Source organism: Thamnophis elegans, chromosome 10 (genome assembly GCF_009769535.1).
Source record: "Thamnophis elegans isolate rThaEle1 chromosome 10, rThaEle1.pri, whole genome shotgun sequence".
Lineage (NCBI taxonomy): Eukaryota > Metazoa > Chordata > Lepidosauria > Squamata > Colubridae > Thamnophis > Thamnophis elegans.
In genome coordinates this window covers 21867781-21879854 of record NC_045550.1, presented here as the reverse complement: position 1 = coordinate 21879854, position 12074 = coordinate 21867781, and the positions used below count along the sequence as shown (strand labels likewise).

The following is a 12074-nucleotide window of genomic DNA, read 5'->3' as shown; positions in this document are numbered from 1 at the left end:
ATTAGGGTAGCTGAAGTGGTGTTTAAGTCATACCAGATGCGACAAACTTTGGCAGGGTGTTATTTGGGGAATAGATTATTTAGACCTTCTCCACCTTCCACCCTCAATTTAGTGATTATGTAAACATCAATCTGTTGAAAAAAATAGTCTGAATGTAAAATTGCCAACATGATAACATTTCATCATGGGAATTTTTAATAAACTAGAAGAATAGCAGCAAAAATATTGGTGTTCTCTTTTTCTTTATATTCTTTGTAAGATATCCTCCTTTTTTTACCGTTTCCTGCAAAAGCAAGCCCTTCCCTCCCCCACCCACAAACCACCAGATATATTGATACATACATACATACATACATACATACATACATACATACATGTATATGTATGTATGTATGTATGTATGTATGTATGTATGTTGTATTTGTGCTGATAAATAAATAAAGGGGGTTGTGACACTATATATATATATTGTGTCTGTCTGTATGTATGTACATATATGTACATACATATATATATCATCAAGCATTCCATCTATATTAGTAGTTAAGAGAACAGGATACAAAATGCCATTCTCTGTGTATTTTCAAGATTGGCATAAGAAAAAGAGAAACATGGCTTATTTTTTAGACTGCAATGGGAACAATAAGAGAGGATGAACATTCTAATTATAATATCTACATTATTATAGTGTAGTCATCTTAAATGAAAATACTGAATACTTTAAAGCCCTCTTAGGTTTAAGATAAAATAAAATTTGCTTGTACAAAAATCAATCTCTAAAAACAAAAGGGGAGTTCAAAAGTAAAATCAGGGAGAATTGAAGACATTGTTTTTCCTCCTGCAAATGTTGTGCACTCTGCTCCTGCACCCTTGGCTTTGGATTAAAGTCCAGAGAATGATTTAAAGAGAGAAGAATGCAGAGTTGACACAAGGCCAACCATTCTCTGCTCACAGTGTTAAGAGTCTACTCCCACTCTATCAGCTTTCCTTTATTGTTGATGGAAAGCTAGTAGTGAAGATGTTACAGTCACTATGTTTACAGAACATGTAGATCTCAGTATGTTTCAATTATTTGAACCAGAGGTGTTGTTAGATGGTCAAACTTCAAAAGCAAATGGCAAACTATGAAACTTATCTATTTTATATGCAAAGTAAAATGAACAGAAAATAATTTGCAGAATCCAGGGGTGAAATGGGTCATCCAGAAGAAGGTTCTGTTAATAAAGGTTCTGTTTATTACAGGTCTACTTAAAACCATTGAGAAACCAGATTTCCTGGCTTCTTGATCAAGCACATTCTTTTTTCCATTTGAATTATAGCGATTTTACTTAATAAACTATTTTACTTTATCACCCTTTGGGAAAATACCCAGCTAAATTCTGTAGGATATTTCAAAGAAAGTAAGGAAGCAAAAGCGTTAGGATCAGTTTGTAAACCTGAGTGTTACAGTTAACATTGAATAATTTTATATTTTGTGTGCTTTTGATCTTTATTGCCTCAACCAGAAATAGGAGTGTATTGTGCTGAGCATAGCAAACGCCTACATGGCATTTAATATATCTAGAAGTGTATCATTAAAAATAAGCCCTGGGTTTCTGCATGGAACTAATCATTTAAAGCTACCAGAAGGAAAGTGTTTGAATTACAGCCAAGATTACCTCTTCTCTGAAAAAAATCAACACATATGCTAGCAGAACATGCTGCTCTTTAAAAAAAAAACTTCTGTTATAGCTGAATGCAAATTACATACATGTATACACACAAACACAGTGTGCTAAAAGCTTTCCATAGTTTAAAATATCATATTACAAACTTATGGAACACTGCTTTAATTGGAAAAACTAGGAAAATCCATAGAAAATTCTCTTGGAAAACCCACTTAACCACCACCCATCTTTCTTTAATGCAAAAACAGCTATACTTGGTTTTAATTGTTTTCTCCAGTTTGTAAGACAGAGGTCTTCTATTCTCTCCCTAGCTGAAGAAATCTACAAACTGTAAATCTTATTTTACATACATTATCAAAATAGTTTAACTGGCTTTCATAACATTATTAGCATTTCTTTATTTGAAACATTTTTGGGTCCTATCTGTGATAGAAATATACAGAATTATATTGGAAGCAAAAGCCTTGAACATGCCTAAATGACATTACCTTATGTACCACCATCCTTCCAGGTTCTTTTGAACGACGTCCACAGTGACTCCCTTGTCGAAACTAATTTCATCCTTTCCCTGGCTGGTATATGACTGAATTGTGACATATTTCTCTTCTAGCAAAGAGAGAGAAGACAACATCAGTTAAGATCAAACAGCTGTCTCTCATTGTGATTTCAAATTATTTTGCAGGCAATTAAAATCCTTGAGCATTGCAGAGGTGGAGTCTTGCTTGTGAGATCATAGACCTATTAATTATCATACTGTAAGCATGCCTGTGTCAGCACCATCACCACCGCCCAGCTCCTTTCATGCCAACAAATGAGACAGGGTGTCTAGAGAAGGGGCTCCCCTGCATTATACATATGGAATTGACAAAAATCAAACAAGCTGCCAAAGAAGCAAAGCAGCACTGGATGAACCTTCTCCAGCTGGCTCCATTTAGCACACACATGATTATAGTAATCCTGCATTACTGGAATCTGTACAGTGAAGCTGGAGCATGACCAAAACTCCTTCAACCCAAGAGGAACAGACTGAACTATCCTTTTCACACTCCTACAAACAATATCATGTTTCAGTACAAAGGAGCCAGGATTGGCTTTTGTTCATTAGATCGTATTCTGCTTTCCAGGTTGTCTCTACTCATAAAAGAAGAGCAAGTGCATCTTTTTAGCCTTTTAAAAAAATGCTAATTCATTGTTAACCTCCTGGATTACTTACTGCAGACTATAAGCACGTGCACCATTAGGAAAACCCATCCCACACTTTAGTTAACCAGGTTCACAGGAATACTCATCCTTTTAGGCCAGCACTGGTTATATCGCGAGGAGGATTTTACATTAATAAGAAGTTGTGGGCCTGAAAGTGGACCTTCCCTACTGAAGGCACGTAGTCTCTCTCTGAAGTATACAGGGCGGGGCATAACCTTTTCCTAGGGGGTCACAGCAAGATCGACAGCAGTTTACAACTTCCGCGACACCTCATTTTAAAGCCCATAAAAAACTGAATTGAATGAGCTATTAAATGTTAAATTTGCTTTAAGAATGGCTGGAAAATTCGATTCGGAAGAACAAAGGATCATTGACAGAATAAAATGCATTGCCTTTCGAGAGGCTCGCGATGCTGGAGCCAGATCTCAATTCGCCAGATCTCAATCCGGCAGAGAACATTGGGGCCATAATTAAGGATGAAGTGGAAGCTCTGATGATTCAGGAGCAAGGTCAAAATCGATATTCGGTTGAAACTTTGAGAATGAATTTGGAAACTGTGTTGAAAAATCTGGAAAATCGAACGGAACTGTTTGAAGATTTGTTGTGTTCTTATCCACCTCGTTTGAATGCTGTTCGAAGGGCTAATGGTGGTCATACTGACTATTAAATCGTGTCAATAAACTCAGTTTTTGATGGGCTTTCGAATGGTGTATGAATTATTTGTGTTGTTATTACAAGTGTTGCTGTGACCCCCTAGGAAAAGGTTATGCCCCGCCCTGTAGTTCTGTTAACCTAAGTATTTCTCACAGACTTTAATAAAGGTATGATTCTGAGAATCCAGAAACACTCCTCCTGATATTGTTTCTGGATTATAAGGACAATTTCTGTCCTCACTTTAATATTTAAAGTGAAAGATCCTTATTTATTATTTGTATACCCTGTTTTCTACTCAGGGAACTTGAAAACAGCTACGTTATATAGTTTTCCAATTCTATAGTTCTTATAAGAATTGAGAGAGGGAGAATAAGCCAAGGCTATAGATAACCTTACAAATAAGATTTGAAGCAGAATTCTTTCACCTTAATTCTAGTTTGGCTTATGCACACAGTTGGTCTGGCAGAAGTGGTTGTCCCTCCCTATTCCATGAACAGCTTTCAAGAGATGCTGTACAAGTGGTGGAAAGGACTCTACTGAATATGATTACTTTTCTCCTAAGACCTCAAAGAGACACATTTAGAGGTTTCCTTTCCTGACAACAATTCCATAAGGAAAGTTGGCTGATCAGGCCAAAGTCACCTAGCAAGCTTTATGGCTAAGCAAGGACTTGGATATGGCCATCCTTAGAAATCACTGCATCACACATTTAAGACTATGTCAGGATGGAGATGAATTTACTCAAATCTCTTATCAGAAGAAGCCTAAATTGTGGAAATTGTATACTGGTACACTGATGCCTATTTCTAGAGCATGTGTCCTAAAAGAAGTTATAGAAGCAAAATATCCCCACATTAACTTAAGTAATACATCTGGATATGGTTGAACACTCTGGATAAGGAAGACTCTAATTGCAATAGACAAAAGAAGATTTCTTATGTAAAATGTTTTTAAAGAAATGAAGGATATTGTTTCAGAGGGAAATAAAGAATTTTAAGGGATAGTATGACATCAACTGGATTATTTGGAGCTGCAGAAATTTGCACACAACAAATTAAAAAGGAGAATAACCCCAAGGGAAAGGGGTTTGCTATTAGAGCCAATAAAGGCAGATAAAAGCAACCTCATAAAAAAGATCATAAATGGAAGGGATGGGGGAAATTATGAGTATCTGGAGTAGATTAGTCTCAGCTGTTTTAAGATTGAAGGATGGTGTGTAGGACATAATTAGATATAGTGTAGTTTGCCAGGACTCATGAGATTTCAGGCCAATTCAGATAACATAAGGGTTTATTGTGGATGCTTAATCTACCATTACTGCTATAAGGATTTCTCATTTTTAGCCATAGAATTGAAACTGGTTTAACTTCTTTTGTAACTTGCACATCAGCAAATCTGGACTATAGTCAGTAGCATTGGTTGAACCTAGGTGCCTAGCATAATTTGAAGAGTCTTGATACTTTATTGAACAGCTGTGAGGTTTTACATATTGCTAATAAGAGGACAGGAGATAACAGCAATGCGGAGAGGATTACTCTTGCTTCCTGTTTACAGACAGTTTTACCATGCTGTTTCAGCAGAGCTTGTGAAATAGCTATTTTCTATTGCTGGTTAAAAACAAGGAAAACTTGAAAGCCTATGTGAACAGAATCAGTCTCAGTTCTGTACTTTCTGACAACGCTGGCAATGCATTTTAACAAACTGACAACTGTGACTCGTTAGAATGGCTGCTTTTGATTTTACATTACAATGAAGGAACTACAGTTACAAGCAGCAAAATTGATAGCTCTGCCCTTTCAAAATATGTATTGTAAACCTCTCATAAACCACCTCTGGGTTTATACAATTTAGTAAACACACAGGTCTTTCCCATATTTTATTTATCAAATTTAGAAATCGCACATCTCCCTCACAGAGATGGTATACAAATAAACATAACATCTATATGCAAATATTCTGGTAAAAATAGTTAAAAATAATAAAATAAAAAGGCAAGGAGGAGCTTGATGCTGTTAATATGGCTCTGCACTACATCCTACAACATCTTGAATCTCCAAAGACCTACATAAGGGTCCTCTTTGTAGACTTTAGTTCAGCATTCAATACCATAATACTGGACATTCTTCTAACTAAACTAAATCAGCTAGCAGTACCTGAACACACTTGTAAATAGATCACAAGCTTCCTAATAGACAGGAAGCAGCAGGTGAAGCTAGGCAAAATCACATCAGATACCTGTACAATTAGCACAGGAGCCCCGCAGGGCTGTGTGCTCTCTCTCCAATTCTCTTCTTTCTATATACCAATGACTACATCTCAAATGATCCATCTGTTAACCTACTGAAGTTTTCAGATGATACCACGGTGATTGGTCTCATTCAAGACAATGATGAAACCGCATACAGACAGGAGGTTGAATAACTAGCCTCATGGTGTGACCGGAACAATCTGGAACTGAACTCATTCAAAACCGTAGAAATGGTGGTAGACTTTAGGAGAAACCCTCCCATACTACCACCTCTTACAATACTACACAACACAGTATCAACAGTATAGACCTTCAAATTTCTAGGTTCTACCATATCACAAGACCTAAAAGGGACACCTAACATCAAAAACATTATCAAAAAAGCACAATAAAGAATGTTCTTTCTGCATCAACTCAGGAAGCTCAAATTGCCCAAGCAGCTGCTGATACAGTTCTACAGAGGAATCATTGAGTCAGTCATCTGCACCTCTATAACTGTCTGGTTTGGTTCTGTAACGCAACAAGACACAACTTTAGAGGATAATCAGAACTACAGAAAAAAAAACTACTGCCAACCTGCCTTCCATTGAGGACCTAATAATAAATAATAAACAAATCAAATCAAACCTGTTCACTGCACGAGTCAAAAAGAGGGCCGTGATCTCTCGCATCCTGGACATAAATTGTTTCAACTCCTACACTCAAAACAACACTATAGAGCACTGCACACCAAGACAGACACAAGAACAATTTTTTCCCAAACGCCATCACTCTGCTAAACAAATAATTCCCTCAGCACTGTCAAACTATTAATTAAGACAGCATTATTATTACTATGCTCATCGTTCCTATCACCCATCTCCTCCCACTTATGACTGCAGGACTGTAACTTTGTTGCTTGCATGTTTATGACATATTGATATTGATTGTTTCCTGATTGCTTATTTGTACCCTGTGACTATCATTAAATGTTGTACCTTATCATCCTTGATGAATGTATCTTGTCTTTTTATGTACACTGAGAGCATATGCCCCAAAAACAAATTTCTTGTGTATCCAATCACACTTGGCCAATGAAGTATTCTATTCTATTCTATTCTATTCTACTATTCAGGGCACTGTCATCTCTAGATACATTTGGAATGATGATTGACCATACTACCTGGAGATGATGAATAGTTATATTCTAATACAATCTGGAAGATCCCACTATAAGGAAAATCTGATAGATATTTCAAATGCAGCCATGTTATAAAACTACAGTGGACCTGTACTAGATCATTCCTCATGACACAAGTGCCCATAATGATACCAATTTGATTCCCAGAGGTAAATGAGTTTATGCAACAAATATAATGAACATACCGTATAGCTCTCTCATCCCCTTCATATGAACTAATGGCATCATTAATATTTCATACAGAGTAAACTGTTTTTCATTATACATGTTTTGGTGGAAAACAGAAGGAAAAATTAATTCCAAACCACTTTTCATGCACAGCCGATTTTGAAAGGTGTGATATAAAACATAAGCACTTTTGATGAATAATGAGGTTATCTATCAAGTGTTCATTTAAATAAAAACATAAAAATTCTTTCCAACAAAGGATTCAGCAGCATTTTAGAGGAGCTACTACAGCTGTTTTAAAGTTCAGAATAAACCAGTTAAACATTACAATGTTTTATGTGACTTGTGTATAATAACATTTTGCCTGCTTTCTAAGCCTCAATACTTAAGCATAAGGAATTGTCTGATTGTGTAGAGGATACAGGAGTATGTACTTCATATGACTACTCTGTGTTGACAGAAAAGATTTGAAGAAAGGCTGTTATGATATTCAGCTAAATGGGATATGAAGTATTTCCCCAAACTGCTGTTTTTGTAATGCACTATCCACTGAGAAGAGCTGAATGATCTGTGGTCTCTAGATTCAAACTGTGTATCTCCAGATTCTCATATTGTCTGACTATTATTACCCTTGAAGAGATGGACTTGGAATGTAAGATTTTGAGGGTTAATATATTTCCCAACTCCTCTTGTCTCATGCCTAATGTCTCGTGCCTAATGGCGCCTGTCAAAACTGCAATATTTGAAAAGGAGGGAGATATCAGGAGCAAGAAGAATATTTTTATATAATTCTTAGCAGATATATTGGAGTGGCAATTTATACCCTTAAATCCAATGTTGTGCTCATAGCAAAAATCCTAAATCAAAGCATTCCAGATGGCAGCTGTATGGTCTCCACTTAAGCATGTCAGCTGAAGGAGAGCCCACCATCTCCCACTATGTTTAGTTCCATTGTTCATCTGCTGTTAACATTTGTTCGCCCTAAAAAACATAACCTACCTCTCTGTAACTTAAATCCATATTTATATGTATTGAACCTTTGGACTAGAAAGCAAAAAGGTTCTGATTCTATGTGACATCCTTTCTATATTTGAAGGGTATTTCCATATTCTTCAATTAACCTCCAGCTGAAACGTATCTTGAACTTTCAATGTCTCTTCTCAAGACATAGTTTCTAGATTCTTTTCTAGGTTCTTTTCTGAAACTTCCATCTTCTCTACATCTTTCTTAAAATGTAGTGTTCTAGACAACTGGTAGATAAAGTTTCTCTGGTATGTTCTGAGCTGCACTCTATCTAGTCAATTCCTATGCAGATGATCCCTATAAAGATGAAATGAATTTTGGGATGAGTTCAAGCATACAGCAACTTGTATATTAGATTCATTTTTATCAATCAAAAACTGGTCTTCTGTATCCCAGAATTTTAGAAATTTTCTTTGTGCTCTGTAGGGTACAAAATGAATTTGAAATAAAGAATCTGAATCAAATTGTTATTGGCAATGTAACAATACATTGTGGTGGTTATTATTAGCTGTACTTCTTGCTACAATTACCAGTTCAACATTTCCTTTGGCAGTTTTATCTTTTTTTTTTAAACTAAGTTTTACGATAAATACACAAATGGCTGAAATAAGCCATATTGCTACAAAAAGCTGACACACAGCAAACCTTGTTTTAGAAGAAGATTCAGATAGTTCAAATAAGGTTTGGGCTTGAAGTCAAATATGCAACTGCTAAACAGCTGAGGTTTGCCCATCACCAAGTCTAGTTTCCAAAGATTCATTTCTTTTGGAAAAATGCCATCAAAAATTGAATGTGAATTCTGAAACATTTTCTTCGTTTATTTAAAAAAAGGAAAAGCAAGGCATAAAAAGACTAAAGGATAAAAGGATGAAATGCTTATAACTGTAAAAGATTAAACTTCTATAGATATTAGAGCTTCATTTATGGTACGGTTATGTGTTTTATTTTTAAGCATTCTAATCTGTAACAGGAAGCTATCATTAAAGTTTCTGTTTGCAAAGTGATTTTGCAGCAAAATACTATAACATTTCCCAAATTACATCTATTTGATTTCTTGCTGTGATGGAAAAGAAGAGCCCACAAACACACATATAAATGAGATTTAGGCAGTGAATTTTGACTATTGGTCTCCTTTTAAAACCCCAAAGCAAGTTGGGATAATCCTGCCTCAAGGCTAATCATGAAAAATTATAATATCAAGTTATGCAAGTTGGCATTTATGGGAAAAAGCAAAAAAAAACCCATTATCATGAGGACCCAGATTGTTGGGGGCAATATGCTGACTCTGTAAACTGCTTAGAGAGGGCTGTAAAATACTGTAAACCGCTTAGAGAGGGCTGTGAAGTGGTATATAAGTCTAAGTGCTATCATTCAGAATGATTGGTATTATTCCAAAGAACTGACTAAAGAAGCTTTAGCAATTCTGAATATGACAATGCTTAATTTAGTACATTTACTTTTTTTCCAAATAAAACTAAAGCCAACAATATGGTCTTTATTGTTCTTAGTTATGTGATCTATTTAGAAGAGATTGTGTGTGTGTGTAAAATCCTTTTATGGCTAATTAATTATATTTTCTTTTAAAGGATATTTGTATATTTAAAGGAGTGATGTTTTCAGCTTCTCCTATGTAGTACTTTTCACTTATTTTCAGACATAACTCCTTCCTTTTTGTCTCTAACTTGCTTACTAACGTTCCAGACAGCATTAACTGTGTACAGGTAGGGAGCTTGCTAGGATCTCATTAGCTTTTGTGAATCCCCGAACTCTTCTGGGTGCTTTGAAATATAAGATTTGCTAAAAACATGGAGATCCAAATAAATTGCTGACAATCTAAGAAATGTTACTTCCTTTCTTCAAACAAACATTGGATGAGGTTCCTCACTTCTCCCACTCACTTTTTAAGGTAAGTGAACACCATGTTGTTATGTATATTACTCTTCTGCAACAAACACAGTATTTAGCCTCTTAGATTTTCTGAATTTTTGCATATCTTTGTCACTGAATGTTATTCGTTGCATGTGAATCTTTCTGATACAGAAAGGAGCTTAAGAAAACAACAAAATTTGGGTGTCTATTTAATAAACAATGTCATCTAACATGGAAAAAAACACTCCATTAGTTTAATCAGTTAAAGTTAAATCAATCAAAGAATAAATAGGTGCACTAATACAAATACTCAAACAGTCAGGACTGATCTGGTCATTCCTTCCCCTAAAAATGTCACTCTGGCTCCCCTCATCACAGTCAAGTTCTTGCCAGGCTTCTTATAGGAGCCTGTCACACCCTGCTCACAATAACATTTTAAACTTCTGTGCTTAGTCATAGATGCTAATCAGTATAGAAAAGGTTACAAAATAATTTCTAACACTTTGAGGGCTTTTACCCATCCACAAATCTTGAAATGGAGAAGGGGTATGACAATAGCAAGTGTCCCTCAAAATGGCCATCGTATCAAATTTGGTCAAAGAGAACAGCATGACATCTCAAAGAAGACAAGAATATAACTTGCCTTGACCTCACATCAGAAAAATACTGGTTCAGAATAGGAAAGTAGGGAAGTGGAAGCAGCAGTTCACCAAGAAAAACTGATGCTCTACTCAAATTTGCCCACAAGTAAATGTCTTCATATAGCACAAACCAACCAACCAAGAAATAAATCTATCTTACATATTGGATTACATATATTCAGCAAATCTAGCTATTTCATCTACACTGATACTTCCTGTTAAAAAAATAATAATAATGCTGGATATACAAACCAATGCAAGTGGCTGCCATACAAAAGCCTATCCACCAAACTCCATCTTAATGATTTTCTAGGTAAACAGAAGAGCTGAAGCAAGGACAAGTATCCACTTGTTTAATTTGTGATGTTGTATCAGCAATGGAACATCACTATAGGATCTGAGAGTGTGTGAAAAGGTTGGAAGAAAAGGCATGCAGTTTAGGGTATTATCTAATTAAGGTTCCCACGCAAAATGCAACAGTTCAAATTCTATGTTTTTCAAACCACAAAATAATTCTCCTTAAACACACTTTCTTCTCAGTCAGCAGTCTTTCCACTCTACTGATTCGTCTTTCTTTAAATCAGTTCATTTAGGCGAAGTTTCTGTACCTAAGAATTGTTTTTCAGCGCTGACCCAATACGAATGTTTTACAACATTTATGATCTAATAGATATTCTTCTATTGGGATCCTTGTGGGGATGTGTCCTTTTAACAAATACATGATTCCAAATGGCATTAAATCTATAACTCCAGGCTTCAAATACATGCAGTAACTATCCTGTTTCTTTCTTAAATGACTGTGCCACAACTAGGAATAACAAATTTCATAACTATAAAAGACTTTAAGTTTTTTTTAAAAAAAGTCATACTCTTTTCTCAAAAGTATAAAGCAAAAGCATTAAATGCAAGAAGTTTATTACTGTATTGCTCTACCCAGTGGTTCCCAACGTGGGGCCCATGCCCCACAGGGGGAGCAGTTTGATTTTTAATGGGGGCAATTTGAACCTTGTTTAAAGTAAGTTAATGGCATTTTAGGCTTCCTCTGCATGAGTATAGTTCACTTCTTGAGTAAAGTAAGAATTATATGTCATGGGAGAGGGGAATCAGAATTTTAAAGATGGTTAGTTAATATAAACTACTAGCTGAAGATTTGGAAACATTTTATTTTTAATCCAAATGCCAAATGCGATAGTTAACTCATTTTTAAAAACAATTTTAAAGTGAATTCTAGATTTGTACAAATTTCAGATGTCAAATGGGAAAGATAAAATGACTTCTGCAATCAAATTGTTTTAGTAATTTCTCAAAGGCAGGTCTTCCCCTTATGAATAATAGCAATGCTTCTAGTGAAAAAAAAACCTGAATTGGAGGAAGTAACTCTTGATCTCTTAGAATCTCCCTAGGGAAGCAAGGAAGGTCAA

General features: G+C 35.5%; 1 protein-coding gene across 7 annotated transcripts in view; it reads right to left on the bottom strand.

Moving 5' to 3' along the window:
* SH3PXD2A (SH3 and PX domains 2A) overlaps positions 1 to 12074 on the bottom strand; it is a 303987-nt gene that overhangs the window by 19060 nt on the left and 272853 nt on the right. For all 7 annotated transcript variants that reach the window (XM_032224775.1, XM_032224776.1, XM_032224777.1 and 4 more), the window contains one exon: positions 2156 to 2273. In XM_032224775.1, coding sequence (XP_032080666.1) covers positions 2156 to 2273 — 118 coding nt within the window. The remainder of the gene's footprint in view (positions 1 to 2155; positions 2274 to 12074) is intronic.